Source organism: Dermacentor andersoni, chromosome 3 (assembly GCF_023375885.2).
Source record: "Dermacentor andersoni chromosome 3, qqDerAnde1_hic_scaffold, whole genome shotgun sequence".
Lineage (NCBI taxonomy): Eukaryota > Metazoa > Arthropoda > Arachnida > Ixodida > Ixodidae > Dermacentor > Dermacentor andersoni.
This window is the reverse complement of record NC_092816.1, coordinates 26,376,845-26,402,157: the sequence shown is the minus strand read 5'-3', so window position 1 is coordinate 26,402,157 and position 25,313 is coordinate 26,376,845. Positions and strand designations below refer to the sequence as shown.

Sequence of the window (25,313 nt, the reverse complement as noted above, 5' to 3'; positions counted from 1 at the left end):
ATAGGTGGGGCCCCTCCAAAGGGGAGAGGGCGTGAGGCGGGAGGACGCGGAAACGAGGAAATGTGTTAGCGTGTCGAATTGAGAGTAAAGAAACACTGTGTAGAAGGTCAAAGCCAGGGCGCCCCCACCCCCACCCTGGTCTGTCAATACACGCGCGTTAGCCGGCGTGTCAAGGGCGTCTGACAGGACGGCTGACAAAAAAAAAAAAAAAAGTAAAGGAAAGGAAAGGGGAGAAAAAAGGAAAAAAAAAGGGGGGGGGATACGCCAAGAATTCAAACTAAGAGTTGTTGCCTATAGCTTGAAGTTTAGCGTAGCGAATAGATTCTAAAGCTCCCTTTGAAACGTTTATGCCTATTGGTTGCAATGTTTGGAACTTATGGATAAGGTATGATTCTCTGTATTTTCTTTCTCGTTCAGAACGGAAATTTGACTGTAAGATGTAGAGTTTAAGTTCATCAAAGTTATGACCTGGTTGGTTGAAATGCTCGGCGACAGCTTTGGGAAGCTTTTTAGCTGTGTCCGCGCGATGTCCGTTTAATCTGACGTTCATTGATTGTCCTGTTTCACCGATATATTGTTTCTTACAGAAGGAACATTCAAGCATATAAATCACATCCGAACTTGTGCAAGTGAAGCTAGATTTGACTTCATGTGTATAACTATTTGCGGTGCTTTTAATTTTAATGTCACTTTGAAGGTGCCTGCAGGTTTTGCACCTAGGGCGACAACATGCTTTTATTACGGGGGAATGCGGCTGGCTGACTTTTGAGTGCACTAACATGTCTTTAAAGTTCTTGTTTCGGCGATAGGTAACCTTGGGTACATCCGGGAACGCTTTTCGCAGACGCTCGTTACTTGATAATATTGGGTGGTATTTTCTTAGGATGTTGTTTATGTTTGGGAGTGCATTAGAATATTTCGTTATAAAGGCCGGCGGTCTGTCAGATTCTAATGTGGGCTGTCTCTTCGCCAATTCCGACTGTCTCTCCAATCTTGACGCGGCATCATAAGCTCTATCGAGAGCAACTTGGGGATAGTTCCTTTCTGCTAGTGTTGATTTAAGATCATTTAGTTGGTGGATATAATCGTGGTCTTCGCTGCAGATTCTTCTTATACGTTTCGCTTGTCCGACAAAAATTCTTTGCTTGCAATGTCGCGGGTGATGACTGTTGTAGTCTAAATATTGCTGGCTATCTGTAGGCTTCCGGTAAAGTGTCGTTCTCAGTTTTCCGTTTTCTATGTAGACCGTCGTGTCCAGGAAGTTGATCTGACTAGGAGAGTGGTGAGCAGTAAATTTAATACTCGGGTGAAAGCGATTGAAATGGCTAATTAAGTTGGTTAAAGCGCTTGTGCCGTGTTCCCATATTATAAATATGTCGTCAATGTAACGAAGGTAGGTGTGGGGTTTTAAAGAGTAGGATTTCAGCAGGTCTGCTTCAAGCTGTCCCATGAAAATGTTCGCATACGTGGGAGCGAATGGCTTACCCATGCGCTCCCACGTATGCGAACATTTTCATGGGACAGCTTGAAGCAGACCTGCTGAAATCCTACTCTTTAAAACCCCACACCTACCTCCGTTAAATTGACGACATATTTATAATATGGGAACACGGCACAATCGCTTTCACCCGAGTATTAAATTTACTGCTCACCACTCTCCTAGTCAGATCAACTTCCTGGACACGACGGTCTACATAGAAAACGGAAAACTGAGAACGACACTTTACCGGAAGCCTACAGATAGCCAGCAATATTTAGACTACAACAGTCATCACCCGCGTCATTGCAAGCAAGGAATTTTTGTCGGACAAGCGAAACGTATAAGAAGAATCTGCAGCGAAGACCACGATTATATCCACCACCTAAATGATCTTAAATCAACACTAGCAGAAAGGAACTATCCCCAAGTTGCTCTCGATAGAGCTTATGATGCCGCGTCAAGATTGGAGAGGCAGTCGGAATTGGCGAAGAGACAGCCCACATTAGAATCTGACAGACCGCCGGCCTTTATAACGAAATATTCTAATGCACTCCCAAATATAAACAACATCCTAAGAAAATACCACCCAATATTATCAAGTAACGAGCGTCTGCGAAAAGCGTTCCCGGATGTACCCAAGGTTACCTATCGCCGAAACAAGAACTTTAAAGACATGTTAGTGCACTCAAAAGTCAGCCAGCCGCATTCCCCCGTAATAAAAGCATGTTGTCGCCCTAGGTGCAAAACCTGCAGGCACCTTCAAAGTGACATTAAAATTAAAAGCACCGCAAATAGTTATACACATGAAGTCAAATCTAGCTTCACTTGCACAAGTTCGGATGTGATTTATATGCTTGAATGCTCCTTCTGTAAGAAACAATATATCGGTGAAACAGGACAATCAATGAACGTCAGATTAAACGGACATCGCGCGGACACAGCTAAAAAGCTTCCCAAAGCTGTCGCCGAGCATTTCAACCAACCAGGTCATAACTTTGATGAACTTAAACTCTACATCTTACAGTCAAATTTCCGTTCTGAACGAGAAAGAAAATACAGAGAATCATACCTTATCCATAAGTTCCAGACACTGCAACCAATAGGCATAAACGTTTCAAAGGGAGCTTTAGAATCTATTCGCTACGCTAAACTTCAAGCTATAGGCAACAACTCTTAGTTTGAATTCTTGGCGTATCCCCCCCCCCCTTTTTTTTTCCTTTTTTCTCCCCTTTCCTTTCCTTTACTTCCTCTTTTTTTTTTTGTCAGCCGTCCTGTCAGATGCCCTTGACACGCCGGCTAACGCGCGTGTATTGACAGACCAGGGTGGGGGTGGGGGGGCCCTGGCTTTGACCTTCTACACAGCGTTTCTTTACTCTCAATTCGACACGCTAACACATTTCCTCGTTTCCGCGTCCTCCCGCCTCACGCCCTCTCCCCTTTGGAGGGGCCCCACCTATATATACTGTGGCAAGGAAAGCATATGTCGCCTTGAAGAAGACAAGTCCACTTGTCGAAACGTTGGCTCCTGCATTCACCTTGTTCACGTTTTGCTCATCGTCTTGAATTTCCATCTCCCGCATTCCCCGTCTTTTCTCTGGATCTCTGTGAATAAGAATGTTGATGTCACACCTGATGTACCATAGTCCACAACAGGTGGCTCCATTCCAGTGATTAATTTTCATCGTTTTCCCACTTACAAAAGTTCTGTTCTAGCTACGAGTGACGAATTCATCATTGGAGAAGCCTAGTCTTTTGATCTAGGTTGACTTAATGTTTTTCTTTAGTATTCCTTGAATTACCATGTACCTCTATAATTTGAAAGCAGCAAGTTGTATATATCTATGGGTAAAATGCATTACAGCCCATACCAGTCAAGGAACAAATATTACAAGCATAAGTTCAAGAAAAATTCGGACCTGCAGTTCAGACATCTGTTTATCCAGAGCTGCACGCTGCTCATCACACTGTTGTAATCTCTGTTCACAGCGCCGAAAGTCTTCTCGTATGTCTGAAAATGTGCATGGTACAGTTAATGTAAAATAAAGTAATAAGCAATAGTATGATAATTTTTGACTGCATTCACTTTACTTAAAAGTAAACTTACAATTACAGATCCAGCAGTCTGTTAAATGGTTATATGATGTCGCAAAGCTGTCGCAATGCTCAATTCTTTCTTTCCAGGACAACTTTATGGAATTCAAGTTGCTCACAGCAGAAATTGTGAACTCTGATGAAATGTTTTCTACTGATTTGTGATTCCTGCAATAATGCTTGATGACGCTGTGGGACCTTATTGAATAAAGAATCGGAGTGTCTCATAATCAGATAGTGGTTTTGGTACATAGAACCCCAGAATTTGTTTTTAATGGCCAATGGCAGTTGTGGGAGTCATGTATATGCACATGCGAACTCTCATATCGCACATGTATCTCTCTCTTTCTGGCAATTTATTTCTGAATCAAGTTTATGCATTCAGAATCTTCCAAGTTTTACAATATAACAGCTGTCCAACATCATTTGAAGGCCGAGATGTTGCTTCCCACAACAAAACACTTCCACAAAGTTGGTCATGGGGCAGTGTGCAAAATAAATTAAGGGATGCTACAATATTTGTTTAGCGACACATACACAACTCATTAAGTCAACATTTTATACAAGTAAATAAAACATTGACATTATTGACGGCAGGTCTTACCATTTAGTTCAACATCGCTGCAATACTGACTCAGCTGCAGTTAAGGAGGCGTTCACACATAGGGCCTATTACACTTTGCATTGAGGTGCAAATACAGTGCATTAACTCAGCTGATGAGTCGAAAAAAATTTTAAGCTAACTCAGTGTGACTTATACAATATGTAATACATACAGTTGGCTTCATTATTTCACCATTACATAATCCAACCTGCCTTTTAATTTGGCAGTGTTCAGAAGTAAACAAAAAAATGTCCATGATTTTTAACCCTTTAATCGTTCTGGACGAGCCCTGCTCGTCCAAGCCCTCGTGTCCCCCAGGTGTTTAGGACGAGTGTGGCTCGTCCTTGGTGGTATTTGTTCTCCCCATGAGCGTTTTGTATGAGAGACACTCGCCCGCAGCTTAATTAGTGTTTCGGTTGGCAGATGGCAATACATGCCTGGCGGTTTCTTCAGTCTTCTTTTTCTGGGGCTCGTACAATAAACTTCAGTAACCAACTTTTGTTTATTCTACGAGTCAGTTATCTTTTTCTTTAGCTGAAAATCCTGCTTTCTATAAGAAGCATATTCACAATTACCGATAAGAAACTAAGCAATCTGGGTAAGAAATATCTCCGCAAAACAAAATGGCCAACAGGTTAAACAGTCATTTCATTAGAGCCTGTAGCCCTTTCAGTGCCAACAATAAATCCAAATATGTGTTCTGAAAATACAAATTTCTTTTGTATTGCACATCTGGGTAGGAAATGTTATGAGATTCGGTGTGTGTATATATATATATATATATATATATATATATATATATGACATGGGAGTACTAAATTCACAACTTATGTCTTAAAATACATAAATTTAAAATGAGGAGGCACAGGCGGACGGTTCCGTCCATCTAATGCCACACCATATCAAAGCTATTGTCGTAGTCACCGACATCAGACTCTCTAGATTTGTCTATATGTAGAACACAACACATTGCCATCTCAGTAAATGCTTTCATGCAGAAGCAAATAATCTACAAAGCTTGATGACTTGATGACTCAGTCAAATGAAAGTGGTGCTTTTGCAACAGGCACGGCAACACACGAATGGCAGCCACCATTTTTATATGTCTCCACCAGGCCAACATAGATGAACGGAGTCTGTAGGCCCATTAGTGGGGCCAAAAAGAGAACTCATCAGGACGCCAAAATGAATTGGACCAGCCCAGCTCGTTGCTGGCGCTTGGAAAGAGCGCCCAAACTTGTGGACGAGACAGACTCATCCTTGGCACTGAATGCAGAAAAAAAAAGAAGAAAACTTTTGTCTTGTCAGAGCAGGACAATTTAGCCAAGAACAGCTGACAAGTGGACGTTCACGAGACTCGAAACATTCCCATGTTTGATATTTACATTCCTGTGTATTCCTGCAAGCACTGTTAAAATATGACTCCCAATGATGCGTTCATGCCTCTGATATTTGCATATGTGCATCATTTGCATGGAACCTCATCACTGTTCTATCATGAAATGCTCATTAGCTTCATGTCTCCCCTTCACCTGATTGAGGGTAGTGCAGAAAGAGCGAAAACATTTTTCTGCATCTATCTGTTCACATAAGAACTCACAACTGCGTTTTACAATAACTTATTCAACTTTAGATAATCTGAAACATTTGATAATTGAAATGCAAGATATGTGCTCCCTACAAGCTTGAACTGAAGCCAGTCAGCTGCACCTTGTTGAGAGACTCAGATGACAGCTAACGAAATCTACAATGAGCATGAAACAGATGCAGTGACAAGGTTTGGTTTCAGGCTACAGTCTAAAATACACTTGATTTATGCAATGCATAAACATGTGCCATGAAATTGCTGATAAAGCCGTAGACAAACAAACAACAAATTTAGCTATTACGCTTTAATCCTTCATTCTAATAGGAGATGTACTTTTGGTCGATCACTTTCAGGGATACTTCTACTTCTGCACGATGAAGCAACCAGCATGGCGTGTTACTGCTGTGGGGAATTCTGTCAACATACTTGAGAACTATGCAATGTGAAAATAACATTTGTGGCAGGTGTGGCACTGCTTTCGTAACATTTGCTTCTGCTGTCAGCCAACCGAAAATGGCACTGAAATTGATCTCATAAAAAGTGATAAGCAAAGAATACAGCCCCAGAACTCAGGTTTCATTAGAAATGACAAAGGATGAAAGGTGGCCATACTGCATTTGTAAGTGTGAAGCCAGGTTGCTTTTCAGTAAAATAAAGGATACATAAAGATCCATAAGGCGAGGCTTTGCTCGTTGCTGGTACTGAATTGAAAGAGACTCTTGCACAAACTTCGCCAGCCTAGTCTTGAGCTCATCCACCCAGCTTTCCTGAAACAGAAGGACATCAGAAAGAATTAATTAAAAGAGCACCAGCATGACATTTTAGGATGTTTCATTTTTTGCTTTGAATGAAAGTCCTAGCTTTTGAAACCTTAGAAAAGATGCTCACAAGCCTCAGAGGGGCCTAAATAAATTACTATAATAGCTTTTCTTCAAGCCAGTTATGGTTTTGTTTTCCAGGAGTTGTGTGTGTTCGGTCATCTGCAGTGCTCGTTTGGTCATCAGCAAGGCTGGTACTCATTGCATGGCCCAATGCAGCAGCACAGTAGACGGCCAAGCAATCCAGAGCAAGTGTCAAAATGTCACTATATTTTGGTCTGACAGAACGACCTTCTGTGTTCTGATGTTGTGACACGTACAACTCCTGGGAAACAAAACCAAAACTAGCATGCAGAAAAGCTAATATAGTAAATTATCTTGACCACTGTAAGGCTTGCAAGTATTAATGCGATTAGCATTTACCTACTTAAGAAATTTTGAGCCTGCCTGCCCGCCTGTCTCACGGTCGAGATATAATCGTGGTTGTTCCGTCATCGTCATTCCAGAGCCGCGATTTGACTCTCGTCATGCCATCATCGTCACGCCCTCTATGCAAACTTAGTGGCCCAAGTTGTTTAATAGTATGGGCAAATAGGTATGTGCTTGTGGTCATAAGGCCATTGTGGTTGTTTCATCGTTGTCATTCAGCTTTATCATTCAGCTCTCGTCATGCCGTCATCATCACACAATTGCCATCATAGAGTCGTCATGCATTCGTTGTCACATCACTGTCCTGACACCACCATGGTCATTCAGTAGTTGTCACTCCAGCTTCGTCATCTGACTCTCGACATGACGTCATCGTCAAACCATCATCGTCACAGTGGCTTCATGATACAGTTGTCGTCATCACATTGTTCTTATAGCGTTGTCATGTCATCATCTTGGCATCGTCATTATTCTAACTTGGTCATCTGGCTCTCATCATGTCGTCAGCATCACACTGTCGTTTTGTTATCATCATCACTTCAGTAACGTCGTTCCATAGACTTAATTCTATCGTAATCACGCTGTTGTCATTATATCGTGATTATGCTGTGGTTGTCATGGTCGTGGCATCGTCTTCATTCCAGATTCATCATGCAGTTGTCATCATACCCTCATCGTCATACATTGTTCGTTATTTCATTGTCTTCATATTGTCGTCATGTCATTGTTAAACCAACATTGTCACACCAACATTGTCACTTAAGAAATGTCATTCCATTGTTGTCATGCCATCGTTGTCATACCACCTTTGTCATTCCGTCGACATCATTCGTTCATCATTCCGTCGTCTTCAATGCATTGGCATTGCGCAGTCGTGGTAATGCCACCATGCTCGTGGGAAACCTTGGCATGCGAGTGCCGTAACAAAGTGGAACGATACTGGAGTATGGCGCATATAGCCGAAGGAATGGAAGTCTCGGAATCACCACTAGAGATGTTAAATAAACGCGACTTCAGAAATATGGTGTGTCATTACATTGCTCAAATGCAAATCGCATTGCTGTCAACAGTCATCTTGAGTTCTGCTGTAATATTTTTCTAAGGTTTCGAGGACTAGGACTGTCATTTAAAGCAAGAACTTAAAAGTAAAAAAAATGTCAGTGTACTCCAGCAGACTTATGCGACTTTGTAGGATCACAGCCTGAGTTTCAGCAAAGCTATTTGTGACACTAAAGCCCCTCCCCCCCTCCCTCCATAGACCTCTTTAAATATAATGCACTATGTCTTGGGCAAGCAATTAATAATATTTTGATCGTTTCTCACAACTGATCCCATTATTTCTCCGGCACTTTTATAACTTTGCCCACATAAGCATGTTAACATGCCCTTCAATTTTAGCATAGCTACAACTGCTGTTCTTAAGACAGACGCTGACAAATTAAGATCTTACAGCTTCAACATTAACTCATTTAGAGTTAATGTTGCACTTATGGCTTTAGCATCTTTGACGTTTATGTTTACATTTATTAGGTCATTCCAGTCACAATGACAACTTCACTGTAAAACACTGAAGTAGTTAAAAAGGTGTTAGTAGTACTTGCCTCAAAAACTGGCTTGAAGACAGGAAACTGCCTTGGGTTCTGGACATAAGGCAAGGCAAAGTACACCAGTGGATCCTCAGTGCGGGCCTTGATGGACTCTATGTACTGACGGAAGTTGGACATAGCACCTTCAACAGTGACGCTGCCCTGAAGGTTCTGGTGAATAAAAGAAGCACAGAATGTGTTGCCCATATTACAATGAAACCACTTCTCCTGTGGTTCTGTCTACATGGCCATCTCTCTTCACACTACACAATGTCTTCCTTACAGGTCACGTGTTTGAAGTACCATGCACTTGGACTAGCACGCCCACACAACATGCAACCTACTAACACACTACTAACATGTAACTAAACTGAATTTTGTGGCGTTTAATGCCCCAGAGCTGCATAATAGGCTATGAGGGCCATGTAAAAAGTTCAATATGGCAGACATTTGGGCTTGATGGTACATGTCCTCCGTATTGATAGTGCAGGGTGAACAGTGACACAAGAAGGACAAATGGCAACACAAGGCCCCTTCTGCTGTCATTTGTCCTTCTTGTGCCTATGTTCACCCAGTGCTACTCAATATGAAGCGCACGTAATGTTGTAATTTGACGAATTCATGTACTGCTCATCACTGCCGTGGAAGTTGAATCATCTCACTGGCAAAGTTCTCTGTAGGAATTTTTGTAGGAAATATTACAGTAACAACGTCATGGAAGAGTGAGAACATGGTTCACAACTCACAGCTTTTTCTGGGTAGCGCTGTGGGTAGATGGCAAAGTGCAACCGCAGGTGAAACTCCAGGTCACGGCATATGGCCTCATCGATGGCTGTGCTTCTTGAGACAACAGAATCCCAAATGGCAAAAAATTGAGCCTGCTTGCCTTCATCAAAATAGCTCAGCAGTTCCTTCTGCACAAGGAAGGCAAAAAAAATTAGCTGTAGTGACAGACACACAAGCAAATAATGAACCCATTTTTAATACATACAAAAGACATGATACAAACTTTCAAGGGACCCCTTGCCACAGAGGTTCTAAAAGGACCCACAAATGGAATTTGAGAATGCTGTTCCTCAATGGAAGGGAATAAATTACTGCCAAAGCCGTCCTATGACTGCGAGAATTCTGCAGCATACATTAGAAATAAAATATTTAATGAAACTTTTCAGTCTGTAAAATTCCTTGCCCATATTTGGGTGATTGCTAGAAGCACTCATCCTTGAAATTCAAGTGCATGGAATCAACATATCTGAGCCCAATTTTCACGGTTAATATTTAAATCGCTGTACAGGATGATGCATGCCATCTTTAATTCAAGTCTTCTCTAAAAGAAAGATACGGTAAACTTGCGAACAGCTTTTCTTTTTGTGTATGTTCAAATGCAATGTAATTATCTTTTACCACGAAAATATTATTAGCAGTGGTCAACTACTATCTACTGACACACCGAATTGGATTCATGCAACTGCGAAGAGAGGATCGAGCATGTGTTGTGTTTTGTGCTTTTGTAAGCTCTATGACATCGAATGTTACATTCTTCGGAGTGTATTTAACCGATTCGACAACAGACCATTTTCAGAGACTAAGATTCTTAGACCATGGCCCCACACGTCTCACGCTTACAAAGCGATGCGGGTATTGCTACGATTTATGAAACCGACTTGCCTCAGTGACTGATTGTAGGGGTGAAGTGATGCACAACTGCACGTGTTCGCACTGAGATTACCTTCTTCCCTCCCTGTCTTTTCTTTCTTTTCATCCCTTAAACCCCTTTCCCTGTGTAGGGTAGCAAACCAGATGTGCATCTGGTTGACCTCCCTACTTTTCCTTCCTTATTTTCCGCCTCCTACTATCTACCACTTCTATATAGAATGCAAGACACTAGTGACAGCTGCATTCATATTTTGCAGTGGCGCCACCAGTCACACCTTGCGTCACATCATTATCATCTTGCTTACAAGAGCACTGCTTTTTGTAAAAGGACATTTAACACATTTTGACAACCAACCTACCATTTCGGTATGACCCATAGCCTAACACAGCATACATAGCCATCTACATAAATATACATGTATAGATACATCCTGACATAGCCTAACCTAACATAATATAAAAACCTAACCTGTCACTTGAGCTTGACCCAATGTTGGCTTTTGTGTCCTTTTAATACAGCAATAAGCAGCCAGCATGGACTTTGCCTGCAGACCCTTGCTGTGGTTTAAGTAGAGCTTTATATGTTCGTCAGGGAAACTTTTACCTGCACTTTCTGTGTCCGCTCGTTTCTATACGAAGCAAAGCTCTCCTGGATCGGCTTGCTGTGTGCCAGGCATTCTTCTTCGAAGTGTTTCGACACACTGTGGAGTCCCAGATAGTCAAGGTACTGCAAGAGGTTTTTGAAGAGGAGTTCGGAACGTCTTGCAAGAATCTACTAAGCTGAGAAAAATGGCAGCAGTGCTCCTGCTATGAACGGCAGCACTGTTGAAATATGATAAAGACTTGCCTCTTTGACAATGAAGTTCAACTCCCCTTCAATGGACAATACAAAGCCAGACATGTCATCAGTTGTCGCAGGCTCCAATGCTGCTGTCTGTGAATCTTACTCTGCAAATCAGAAGAAAATAAAACTGAATGCAACAGATTAGCACTTCTAAAGGTAAAGCAGTCAGGGAACATACAAAATATGAAGCATCGTTCTCCGTTTATTGCCCAAAAATTATTCAAATTTGCATCATTGCATCATCACACCTTTACCTTCTGCAAAATTAAACATGCTTGGAGTAAAACTTGTCTCTAATGACACAAGTTCCCTAAAATAAGTGCAAACAGTAGCTTGCAACACTGTGGCTCCAGCTATGTCCCTGTTCTTGTGTTTATGCTGTTTTTCGTCAAAGCTGCAGCAACAAGCCCAAGTCTCTACTTCATTGTTTACCCAACACATGTTCACAAAGCAAAAGCCACATAACTATATTTTCAAAGACCTTATATTTTCTTTTGTTTTAGTCCAGCACTGCAACACAACACTGTGAAACAGCTGCTGCACAATGCAGACTGAATTCTACAAATAGAAACATCAAAGGTGTTTGTCATGTGGATGAGAAAAAGCTATGTATTCACCACTCTTCTATCCATGCTATCTGACCAGACTCTCTTCTGTGGCAATAAGACCCACGGACTTAAATGGATGGTGATCTGCCACCTCCACACTGATTCCTTCTTCCAACACAACAATTACAAAATTCCTGGAGCCAGTCTTGTATGAGAAGCTCACTCCTTAAGTACTTATTTATTAATTTTTTTTACAAAATATCAGAGGCCATTATCTGTGCCCAAGCGAGAGTTGAATTATAGGTTTCGAATCAGTAAGCTTTTGTAACCTGGTTCTCAAGCAGGCTGCTAGCTAGTACAGTCTTATGTGTTGTCAGTGCTCTATCAACTACGTAATCATATTTTTTTTCTATGTTCAATTACTCATACGTATTCTTTCTTGCCCATCTATTCACACTCCTCTGGATGTAAATATTCTTGAGCTAAAATGAGAAACAGAGGTGAGAATGAGTGCAGAAGCCAGAAACAAGTGCTAAGAGCAAACATTTTCAACTGCACAACTAAGCCTGCCCGGCTTTGTCTCGGTTAACAAGCAGCTCACCTGAGTGCTTCACTGGTAACCTTTGCTGTCACTGCTTGTGGTTACACAAGACAAAACAATGTTCAGACGGCTGCACGAGGCATTCATAGGTGTTGAGCGGAGCATTCTGTCAGTGACATGCTGCTTAAAATTATACTCTGTTCATGCCATCAAGTTACTGTGGAACTAATGAGCTGCTGGTGAAGAAGGAACAGACGACATACTTCAGATTGTACAGGGAACTCAGTAAAAAAGACCTTTTTCCATACCACACCTACGAAAAGTTGAAAAGTTAGAATGCTTGCATGCAGCTAAAAAAAGAATTCTGCAGTATTATGTGGCCACCTGCGCAGTTGCTTAGTGAGGTTGAGGGATTGAATCCCGGCCACGGCGGCCACATTTCGATGAAGGGGAAATTCGAAAACACCTGTGTACTTAGATTTAGGTGGATGTTAAAGAACCCCGCATGGTCCATATATTCAGAGTTCCCCACGACGGCGTGCCTCATAAGCAGATCGTGGTTTTGGCACGTAAAACCCCATAATTTAATTCAATTCGTTATTACGTAGCAAAACCATAATCTGATTATGAGGCACGGACAAGCATTTTTGCATTCAGCCACCGTCCAAATATGGCCACTGCGACCGGGAATTTATCCCCCGACTTTGTGCCTAGAAGCACCATTCCATAGCAGCTAGGTCACCATGGCAGCTCCTGCATCAAGTGGATTCACAACACCAGATGCAAGACGGAATAAAAATATAGCCAAACAGACTTTTGCAACAGTTCGTGTGGTGTTTTCTGTGGCAATCATTTTATTTTTGTGCGAATAAATTTGTGCTGTTAAGGCACTGCTGGCTACATGCTTGCATGTCGTGAATAGATGATTACTGTTGAGTTTGCATGCTGTTTCCATTTAGAATCTGTAATACACAGCATATTCTAAAAAGGTAGAGTATTCCTTTTTGCAGAAACATGCTCTTCACAGTGTAACCACGCAGACCAATAATAAATTACAGACGTAGAGTTGTAGCCCTGACCAAGCCTCTGTACATCACATAAAACAGACTGTTCTCACAAACTAGGCAAAAAAAAAAACTCTTAAAAGCAGTATTCTATGACATCAGTCAAAAATGCACCTTCTTTAATTGAACCGAAACTCTTACCGATATTTCTCCTAGGTGCAGGCATGAACTTTGGTCATTTGAAGGTGCAGTTCAATTGAGTAGCCTTCTGTTTCCACAGGCCCGTGCAATTGTCCACACGGAAGTTAAAACTGCACGCGTGGCAGTGAAGAACTTTTCAGCTGAGTTTCCGAGATCATCCCTCTTGGAGTAAACAAGCCATGACGTTGACCTGCATAAATTAGTGTAGTGTGCAACTATTAAAGATGACAGCTTATTCTACACTTAATAAGCTGAAAAGTAACATATGTGAAGCAAAGCAGCCACATAATAAACCAAACGTGATGCCTGCACTGGCTCATTTCGCACTTCTGCCATATTCTCCTTTTCTGTGGTGATCTTATTTGTACTAAGGCTTTTTCGAAACCTTTACAAGAAAGCTTTTATTTCCCAGCCTTCTACATCCAATAGCAATCAAAAACAATGTGATGCAGTAGAAGAGCTGTGGAGGCTTACTTATGCAAGATTGGGTGGGTGCAGTGTACACAAGGCAAAAATGCACAAACTTTGGTTCACAGAACAAATAAAAATACACAGTTCAGAATGCACTTTTCAGACTAAGTAACATTAGCACACCAGCAACCCTTTCTACATGTGTTGTGAACTTACGGCGTGAAATTCAAGTGTCTAACCTGGGAAATATGCGCTAACTCAGTAGCAAAGGCTTCATAACAAAAGATGTGATACTGCACTTCATGTGTGGAAGTCACTTTATCAACAGTGCACTAATTAGGCACACTGTGGGGTGAAAAAAACTGCTTTTGAATGGGATGAGAGCAGACGGCAGGCAGAGAGTGCTCGTGTCTGTCATCTCCTCTTGTCCTGTTCAATATTGCTCATCCTTTGTCCAAGTCACCTCATTACTGCAAGCAGAACAAAAGGGAAAGCTGAAATCCTGATGTCTTTCGTGGCCTCACAGCTGATAGTTGGCTCTGTCCATGTTCAGTTAAAGTCAGCAAGATGCACAGGACCAATATGAAATAACAATTACAACTGTTTCAGAATTTAGAATTTTTCTTCCATCACATCCTCGAGCATGAAACTCTTCACTATATTTTCTTCAATCATGAATTATGTCTCTCTTTCAAAATTTACTATCTTCAAGAAAATGTGGTGAAGACCGCAGATAGAAAAAACAATTCTAGCCTACGGCATTAGCATTCAAGTTGTTTTGGCCTGTCCTCATTATTACAAGCGGTACATCTTGCATATTCCACTGTTGGCAACACTCTGTGGCTGCATAAAAAGAAGTGAGATTTTGTTGAAAGCATGTGCCAAAGCTGTTGACAAAGCTCGGGTATTTACAAATTATTACTATATACAAGGTTACAACAGCCATAAGCAGTGGCAACTGATCCAGAGCTTTCGTGCGTGTCTCCGGCCACTTCGTAGCTGACGTATGAACATATAAATATGAACAAGAAAGCTGCGAGCATTACTTACAGAAAGCCAAGCTTTGAACATTGGACGCTGCCAACATGTTTCTCAAAACAAAAACCTTTCACAATATTTCATGCACTAATGTGACATATGTGGCACCTATGTTTAGTAGAGGGTTCCACTTAAGTTCATATATAATGTTCGTGTTTTCTTCTTTTTCACCAGTCAGCATGCAGAAGCTAGTACAAGCTGCATCCCTATAAGCAGATACTGCAAAGGGATGTCCCATGGTGGAAATTTATTTGGCACTTGAACAATGAAGAACAGGGTAGGGGTGCAATGATAAGTCCTCGTTCTGTGTCCTGTAGGTTCTAGTATGTACCTGCCAGACAAAATATTCACTCTTTTAAAGTTTGGCACTTCGAAACTTTGTAGCACAAGAGAGGACAGAAACACGAAGAGAGTATAATGGTACGTAACCCAAGTTCAGTGGATTTGCATGCTCCTGTGCAAAGGGTGTGACGGACAAGCTAAATGAAATTATTAAAGAGCTAGAAATGTACTAAAAGCGACCCACCTTCCATCTCGGCATGAGTGAAAGAGCCTGGGGCATTACCTTTTATATCCTTTGGTACTGATAATGTTATTGCATCAAGTATGCAGCATAAATGTGAACCTGCTAAGATTTAAAAGAAATTACATTTGAAGTTATTAGGTAATGAGCTGTGGCTTTTGCTTAACTTAAAATGATTTCTAGTAGTATAACTTATGCTCATTCTTTCATGCATGCTTGTGGATAATTTGTACATACGAGGTTCAACATGTTAGTGCATGTTCCTTCCTAAATGTATGCAAATGATATGAACGCATACATCTGTTAATTGTTGAATAATATGAGGTGGACTCCATTCGCCTCGGTTATGGTGATTCCGTGTCCAAGCACAGCTTTTTGCCTTGTTTGCCATGGTTACAAGGGGAAAACAAAACAAAAAATTCTGCTCGGAATGAGCCTCCACAGAGAACGATTGTGCATTGTGTTCCTGCATTGCGCGTTCCTAATTTCCTCCAGAGAAAAGTTGAAGCTGTACTAGGAAGAGCAGATACTATTTACATAAATAGTCATGTTGTCTTTATCAAGCGGCATGACAGATCTGATACAGACACTAATGAACATTCAATTCCAGGCTGCTCTGCCAGCTAACTCCGAGTTAAACGGCGCTGACTTGCTTACGTTTGAGAAGTGGCATGCATGTGCATCTGTTCGACGTGTGCCGATTGCAATGCGACCATGCTAACCATGTAACCGAGACAACTGAGCACGTGCTACTGCCATATGATGTAAGAATCGAAAAGTAACTGCCGGTGTGCGGAGCATAGTTGCCGTTCTAGCTCATTGTAGCACTGTAGCATGGCCATAGCGCAGCGTGGAAGGCGGTGCCGGCGCCACTTGGCACATAGAGTAGTTGCTTGGGGTTGAGTCTGTTGAGTGAGGTACTTAGTGGAAAGAAAATAATTGTAAGATTCCAAGAGCGGGTAACACGCAGCAGCCCTCCCTGAAACGCCACTTTCTGCAGCTGACGACAGGCAGTGACATGGCTTTATGCTTGCGCTGTCGCGGCAGCAGCTTGCATCCCCATAAGCGCAGGTAAATTTGCATTTTTTTTCTTAAAAACCAGGCACTTAACTGTGCCATGTATTATACTAAATGAAGTCGACGCCAAAATGCGATTGTTCTGCAAAATCTGAGCAAGAACGGTGCAATGGTGAGTGAAAAATATTTTTTACAATGCGCGCAGTGAAATATTCAGGACCCTGTACAAGTCTCATAATGATTTTTGCCAATCTTTATAAGACATTTTATAAGACAAATAAAATGATTTATGAGTCCCAATTGAAGAAATAGAAGCAGTGGTATAAACTTGTATTGGACAAATTAAGTGCTTTATAGGTGCCAATAGAAGCAGTGGTATAAACTTGTATTGGACAAATTAAGTGCTTTATAGGTGCCAATAAATGCAATAGAAGTAGCAATCATGATATAAACTTTTATTGGTAGTATTGCTCGACAAAAAGCCAACCAAGCAGATGCTCCAAACATCGAGGATGAAGGCACAGAATGCGTCGCTTTAATAAAGGATTTGTGTGTTCTAAGCTCGTTAGTTGTTGCACTGAGGATATTTAGGTACCATTTGTTGTTTTTCTGCATAATTTCGTAGGGATTAAAGCTGGCTGCCTGCACATCTGCAGGGGTAGTATAGATGGGGCTATATAATGGGCCACGATTCATTATAGAATAAGTGCTGTTTCTATGTGTGAGTATAAGACAGCACCAACAACTAAGATCAGCAGAGTCTGGGATAGAGTTTGCCTAGAAAGCTTCGCTTTAAGATATAACAATCAATGCACCTTGGTACAACAAACCACTTTGGTACACAGCGCCCCTATCTACACCAATACACTTGTAAGTTAATAAACCAATATAGACTGAGTTTTATCAGTATATCAAGGTCTATTAATCTAACGTACTAATACAGGCTATCAGTTTTATCAGTGTGTCAGGTCTATTGCATAATACAATAGAACAATAACGGCTATCAGCTTTATTGGTGTATCAGGTTTATCGTCTCATAATCCAATAAGGTAGTACCTACAGAAACCATTGAGATGCTTATAATGGAATTTTTCCTAGGTATAGCCCGCCAAAACAACCGCTACACGGCCACGGACGCGGTAAAACTTGAATAAAGCCACAAAAGAATCTTCGGTGCGAGCAACACGCGACTTAGCACCTGACGCGACAGCTTTTAGACAGGCCTTTCGCGTCCGCTTTCCACTTGGCTCGTCGCGGTCTTGCAGCACGTGCCACAAAACAAAGCGCTGCGTCCCGCTGCGCTGTGTGATCGAGAAGGCAAGCAAACATCGCCGCGCCAGCTTGACTCGGTCGGCTCGTGGCCTCCGAGATTGCACTGGTGCCGATGCGATCCCGGGGGCCACGCCCAACTGTCAGCCCGCGCGGCGCGCCGCAGGGAGAGGCGAAGTGAATGCACGGCTCCCAGATTGCGCCGGGGTGATCTCTGATGCCAGACCCCGCTGCGGCCAACCTCCTTGGCCGCGGCTACCTGTGCGAGGTGCCGCAGAGAAAGAGAGAAATGCATGCACTAATTTTTCGCACCGCCGCCATAGAATAAAGAACCCCGCCGCGCGTTTCCGGGCAGCATGGTGCGGCTGGCGCAAGTTTATGTGTGACCTCCGAGATGGCGCCGGGAGATCTCGGAGGCGACGCATAGCTGCGCCTTCCTGCACGCCGCGCCGCGCAGTTGAAGTGAATGCAGTAATCTTTCACACCGCCGCCCGTCTTTCGCACTGCTGCGCTATAGTGCCTAGAATATACTATAGCCGCTATAGCCGCGCGTATCGTGCAGCCATTCAGGCGCAATAGAGAGATGTCAGTGCAGAAGTGCGATAGTGAGCTGCTGCTTGTGCACTGGTGCGTAGCTATGCGCCTACATGCGGCGGTGAGAAATAGCATCGTTGCTCGATGACGTATTCGACGCGGGGACGCAGTAGTATTGAATTACCGCGGCGGGAACGAGTGCCGAACTCCGCGGAAAGCGATGCACTCAGCGCGCCATGGTCGGATACTTTTTGGCTTTGGAGACGAATCTAGTTCGTTATATCCGTTAGCAGCACTATTCCACTTCGTTAAAACGAGGTCTTTTATGAAATAAATATATATTTTTACTTCGTTATATTTACTTCGTTATATCCGGTCTCGATTCCTATATATATATATATATATATATATATATGCGCTTAGGCAATTATGAAATAGGCCTCATGCCCCTACATTAAGGCTCACAATGCTTTTACTCTCGCACCTCGCTATATCGAAACTGGATATAACGAAATAATAAATATAACGAAGTAAATGAAATTCTCGTACACGGTTTATTCGACGTCTTGACCGGTCAGTATAATACAGGGTGTTCTTTTTTTAGACAATAAAGATGTTTTATAAGTAAGTTAAATTATGACCGTACCTGTCCTCTTCACATAGCTCTACGGTAAGGCGACACTACTTTGCAGCTGCTTAAGTTACTCTGAAAAGACTAACAAAAATAAAGAAAATATTTTGTTATTAACTCGAGGGCAATTATTTATACGGCAAACTTGTAGGTTTCCAGGGAAAACAAAGGGAAGGCGGGAGATGTAAATTCATGACGACGAGCAAAACGCGAACAAGGTGAAACTTCGTGGTTGTCACAAATTATGGCGCACTCAATTTTTAGAAATCCAAAATATCGCGTGTAATTTGATACATACATCGTCGAAATTGAAGCGAAATTGCGCGTCAGACAGCAACGCCCCGTAAAGAACTGTGTGGCGAAGTTTGAATGACAGCATGGCCGCTGCAAATCTCGACCCGACACACCGCGCGCTACAAGCTTGCCAGGCAAAACGTGCCGCATCACTGTAGCTGCCGCGCCATGTCATCGCGGGGCGTTTCGGTCCGATACGGTAGCGGGGCAGCCTTTCCTGCGCTTCCGCGGCGCTCGGTTTCGATATTGCCCGGATTTACCGTCGGAATCCGGGGCTAAATATCTCGAAGTAGGTGCGATGTTCAACACATTTAAATATGATGGTGCGTTAAAATGTCACTGGCTTCGAGTTCGCCATTTAAACAACTGCTTGCTCTCAAGTTAATAATGAACACTTTAATTATTATTTAATTAGACTTTTCAGAATAACTTCGCCGCAGAACTTGTATGCGAAGACGACAGGTGTCTCATGGTCATAGCCTTTTTACAAAACATCTGTATTGTCTAAAAAAAAAAAAAAAAAAACGACAGAGGGAGAGAGAGAGAGAACACCCTGTATAATGAGCACTCACTTTCTAATCTGGCTTCCTGTCTGGTTCCGGACATATTTTCCGCATGGAGCTTTAGCACCAACTACCACTGGTGCATTGCAGTTTTGAGCGATTCTGAATGGTTTATCTCATACTCACTTGGCAGCGCGAAAATGTAGCAATACAGCAAACACGGCGCGCGCGAATTTGAGTTATCCCCTTTCGTTTCTCTTGCGTCCTCGTTTTGTGTGCACCTTCCTTTTCATACCATACCCTAATCTTGCTCCTCAGCTTTCTGACGTTTTTAAAGTGTCCCAAGTGTCATGCACCAAGACTTAAAAATATGCAGATGCCGCGTAACTGGACAACACCAAGGTAATGTTGTTTGCCGTCGCTTGGAGATACATTATTTTTTTTTTTCATTTTGCCGAGTTAGATAATTATTAATCAACTTCTCAAATATTATAGTTAGATTAAAAATGTCAATGAGAAAACTGTAGAGTAACAGGAAGAACTCCCGATACAGCTTTCTGTTGCTCAATACGTGCTACATAAAAGTGTCTTTCCGAGCATGATAGAGGCCCGCGAATGCACCCAAAGTGCCTCGAGGTGCCAGTGGCGCGGTGATTTTGCGTGTAATTGCGGGCTTCTTTCATGCTCGGCAAAAATGAGTGGACTAGAAATGAGTTATCAGCAATAACATCGATAGATAGATAGATAGATAGATAGATAGATAGATAGATAGATAGATAGATAGATAGATAGATAGATAGATAGATAGATAGATAGATAGATAGATAGATAGATAGATAGATAGATAGATAGATAGATAGATAGATAGCACGAGAACGCTGAAGGACCGTACGAAAGAAAGAGAGAAAGAAAGCAAGAGCTGGGACTATATGGGAGGGGGAAAAGCCTGTAGGAAACGTGGAAACGACGTCGGGACGAAAGCGCGTATACGTATACGTGCTAGCTGTTGACGCTACGAAGTCACGTGCGATATGGTCGACGTACGAACAAAAAGAAAAATGTAAAAGAAGAAAAAGAACCAACTGCGGTGAGGGGTTCAAAACAACACCATAGATATATGATGCAGAACTCGTTGCGCCTATGTTCGTCGTGGCGAGGCAGTTCTGAGAAACGACCGTTTACCTCTTTTTTTTTTTTTGCTTCTTTTTCGCGCAGGACACACTCGATGGAGCACGTGCGACCTGTGAACCTGAGGTCGCGCGCCTTGTCTGGTAAATAGGTCAGGGCCGACTACTGCGACTATACTCGTTGTGACCGGAACGTGCCCTTTTTGCTGTCACTCTTGCTGGTACATAGGCGCGTCAGTGTGGTCCGCTTACGTACAGGAGGAACACTTCATTAATATTGCCTTCTGGACATGTGACCCGTCGTAACAATACCCTAGCGGTCGCGTATAGCAGAATGAACTTGGGACGAATGCCCGCAGAATAATGGACCATTAACGGTTGCTAATTAACCGTTGATAACCGTCATGGATTAAATCTGCACGACGGTTATCTGCAAATCGAAATAAACTTAAACGTGTTTGTCCCTGGAGTGGGCGACCCTTTACGTAAAGTTTAATTGCAAACATTGTAAATAACTCCTATTTGCTTATTTTCTCTCAGCTTTCCCTTTTTTGCTCCCGCTTGCTTTCTGTAAGTTCTATCACATCATCCTAATAACTATACAATAGCAATAAATAAATATGCGCAACCGTATTTTCGACGTATTAACTACAATTTTAAAAGTTCTGCTCATCATTTCGCAAGCTCTAACCTTACGAGACACTTATTTCCAGAACCGTTCTCGCTCGACTGGCGTACTGCATGGCGTACCGACACCATCTTGACTTTTCCTATGTCTAAGTGGGTTCCGAGCACGCTCAGTCCAAGCACGCCCAATGCCACCTATAGTTTAGGTGACGTTGGGCGTGCGCGGTATCAAATGTAAATCAAAGAACAACTAGCAACGTAATCGGCGTCGGAGTCCCAAATTTCTTGCTTTGAAACTTAATTATCGACGATTATAAACTAAAAATTACCTTGCGTATATCTCACTCATCACAATGCGTTGGCGGGCTAGTTGGTGCGAATCCATGAATACTTTGTTTAGCGCAAAACGACAGAGACAAGAAAGACGCCTTGTCCTGTCGTCTTTCTTGTCTCTGTCGTTTTGCGCTAAACAAAGTATTCATATATCTCACTCGATTAGACACCTTCTTTTGCGCGGTTTATTTTAGCCAGTAATCTTTAATTTTTATCTCTCACGTCGCGTTTTACCGGCTCTAGGTTTGGAAGTCAGCTAGCAGTTTGTATGACTGCAGCTTTGGCGATGAGGCATAACTAAGAGCAGCCTGCAGATGGACACCTATAGTATAGACCACGTGGTATAGACCCTTTTCGCGAAGCAGTTTGCTAGATGGTGCTTTCGGCGGCGCGCCGCACGTTTCTTCAGCGAATGCACAGAAATACGAAACCATTACTGTTGAATACGAAACCATGCCTTGCTGTTGTGCATTCAGCTGTCGGAAATACGAGTGCGCGTTCGCTAACGCACTGAAATCCATACATGCTGCAAAATGTGGAATGGTAGAGAGAAGACTCGTGCAGTAGTTGGCTGCAAAAGCAGTGACTGGCATATTAAGAGAGGGAATGAATATGTGTGACCAAGTTCACGGACCGATGCTACATGAGGACTGGACTACCTGTGTTGTGGGCCCTTCTCGATGCATGTCCTGCCACGAAGATAGAATTTCACTCATTCACTTGCGTTGTATCGCTAACATCCAAAGAAAGGATTTAAACCCTGGAAAATCAGTAAGAGAGAATATGCCGCTCGTTACACAGTAACAAAGGCAGTAGCGCCGATTCCCGGCATAATAAGTTTCTTGTGCGGTATCTAAATACGTACACGCCAACTCACACGCCGAACTTACGCCCGCTCCATCGCCAACGTATAAGGAACAAATGGATGGGCGTACTCTTGAATTAATGCGCCGAAGCATGGGCGACGGCGACTACACCGACAGCACATGAATATTTAAAAGTAGTTTAAAAGTAGTTTTTTGACACGTTTTTAATCGTTACCGTTGGAATTCTTCCTCGAGCAACGCCATGCAGAGTGTGAAATGACGACTGTATTTTAACTTTTCGCCAGGTATGAGAATTTTCGGCACATTGGCGAGTCTGAAAAAATAAAACTTCGAGAGGAAGCTTCGTCGAAACTAGCCTCCCATATTCCTAGCACTTCCTCAATCCAACAACGCAACATTTACGATTTAGTCGATTGGGCAACATAACTTTTAAGTCGCAGCAGCAGTGAAGACACGGAAGCTTCTGTCGGGTCATCCAATTTTTCGATTTGACGTCATCGCTATTTTAACAACGTCTCAAATATTAATATATGCTCAGGAGTGCATGTTGTTTTTATGATTGTGTTCAACTAATATGAAGTGCAACTATGTTTTTTTTTTCCCGCCATGGGTTGCTTTTATCTATCAGCGTTTTGACACCATATGCACAACTTGTTATGAGCAATCCTTCCCGTCGTGTTAAGTTCGCCCACATGCCATCAATCTGCAGGATATTTAATAAAGTTGTCACACACACATCCGAAAGCATGCAGTCTATATCGGATGTACCTTCGCTGAATTTTTCACCTTCGACAGAAGCTTGACTAGCAGTGTAATCTCTTACGTTGTGAACACCGCCTATTCAAATGCCCTTACTTATTACTATACAATACAGTACAAGTACTGTACAAGTACGTGGAGCCTCCAGCGCCAGTTGAACGCGCACGGCTATACCAGCTTGCTTGGACAAAAGAGCTGATCGAACACAATCATCAAGTATGAGGAGGCTTGTGCATGCTCCTCAACCTGACAAACATGGCTTCGAGGGCCTAAGGAATGCAGTGAAAAATAAAACAGATGATTGCTGCTGTGAGTAAAAAACAAAGGCTCTCTGCACCATACAGGCTTATACCAGCTTTCACATTTTCGAAGCTGCGGCTTTCCCTCGTAATATGGGCATCACTGTGGCTAATATTCATGCCAACAAATTCGAATACTATTTTCGTCTGCATGGTTTGACTTACGGAAGTTTGGAACTATGAGCAAGGCGTATATTTTGTATATTTCATTTTTTGTGCTCTGTAGTTGTACCAAAATAACGAATTATTACTTTCATTCATGCGTCGTGAGGTGATTATCTCAAATTTCAGGTAAGAATTCTCAATAACTCTCCGAGCAGTTATTTCTGCTTTACTTCTATTCAAAACACCATTGATCACGTTAGAACTTAATGTATCACCTGTATACGTTGCGACGAATATGTCGAAATAAAACGTTAAAAAATATCAGCATCGAAAATGAGCAGATTTCTAGCCGTAAAGAAAGAGTTAACAACATATTTGCTGCCTTTCATGTATCACTGGCTCAGATTGACATCAAATGTCCAAAACATTTTTCTTTTCTTGCTCTGGTTATTAACGAGTGAGAATAGCCTCCTACACAGAACAGCCTGCATTACTACAACATTCAGGGATAGTAATTAAGACAAGCGCGTAGGGTCCGGCGCTTACCCGACCTTATCTAGCGCGCATCACAAAAAACACGCCTAAAGACATGTTCCGAGTTCAGGGTGAACGAATCTTGGATACGCAGAAGCCAACCAGGGGCGCCATTTCTACTGGTTGACGGATTCAACATACATTTGGAAACGCTACCGATAGTGATCAGACTATTAAAGAACTATAAACAATGTCGAATTAAATACGTGAATTGACAAGTATATGTACGCAAGTTGTAGTGGTGAACTTCAGGCCTTTATAATGTGTACATGATGCTGTACCTGAAGGTGTGGGCATTCCATGGGTTGTATGTATTCAGCTTTCTTTTTTATGTTTTTTGTGTTCTTATAGTGACTGTAAAACTTATACTGCTTATTATATACTAAGCATAGCGTGTTATATTACACGTCGTTTGCTGACCCTCGCATTTTGCGTATATGTAATGTTTGTATACTTCAACGAGTCTTCAGTGGCACACCGAACGTCCTGCCAAACATGGAAGTGCCTTCAGTAAAGTTTTATGGAAGTCACTGCCATGATATGAAATCGAACCCAGTCGGTTAAGCAGGAGGTTCACCTTATCTACAGTCTAATATTCTTGCTTTTTATATTGCCACTGCTGAACAAAATAGGCAAAAATGAGTCGCTTTTTTGAATACCTTTATAATGTACACCTTTACTGAAGGATATATCGTGTTCTTATAGCAAAACGCGCCTTGCGTGACGCCTAATATGCGGATATGTATTATTGATCTGCTATCAATCTAGCAGATCAATAATCGTGTGAGTGCTTGAATACTAATGAAGTGTTTCCATTAAAAGTGGACGAGCCTTTACATAGTTTTGTCACTCATGTGGTGGCCTATAAGTGAGAAATATGGTGATCATGCCGACGAAAAATCAGCGAGGTATGCACGTATCCGTGATTTTCGAACACGTGAGGCCTCGTCAGCGCTATTCAAGTGATTGGCATCCGCGACAAACACGAGCGACGTGCGGAGCACGACAATGCGGCGGGATCGATTCGGCACGAAACAGGTCGATCCGTACCGCGGTGAGATGACACGCGGAATCGCGGCCACCATCTGCAAA

At 42.3% G+C, this 25,313-nt stretch overlaps 1 protein-coding gene and 2 long non-coding RNA genes across 41 annotated transcripts in view; 1 reads left to right on the top strand and 2 right to left on the bottom strand.

Moving 5' to 3' along the window:
* The window catches only part of LOC126518738 (uncharacterized), a 72,798-nt gene that overhangs the window by 29,562 nt on the left and 17,923 nt on the right, over nt 1–25,313 (top strand). For 25 of the 39 annotated variants that reach the window (XR_011893327.1, XR_011893326.1, XR_011893325.1 and 22 more), the window contains one exon: nt 3,662–3,827. Coding sequence is in view for 10 of the 39 variants with exons in the window: in XM_072287089.1 (XP_072143190.1) it covers nt 3,662–3,704 (43 nt within the window). In the remaining 29 variants the exon portion in view is untranslated. The other 14 variants (XR_011893317.1, XR_011893310.1, XR_011893302.1 and 11 more) reach the window with 8 other exon arrangements.
* LOC140216696 (uncharacterized) lies at nt 1,574–6,513 on the bottom strand. The gene is made up of 3 exons (XR_011893328.1): nt 6,426–6,513; nt 4,176–4,200; nt 1,574–3,488 (listed from the first exon to the last, which is right to left on the bottom strand). It is a non-coding gene; the product is annotated as an uncharacterized lncRNA (long non-coding RNA).
* On the bottom strand, nt 6,947–11,099 carry LOC140216697 (uncharacterized). Its single transcript, XR_011893329.1, has 3 exons — nt 10,857–11,099; nt 9,343–9,510; nt 6,947–8,767 (listed from the first exon to the last, which is right to left on the bottom strand). It is a non-coding gene; the product is annotated as an uncharacterized lncRNA (long non-coding RNA).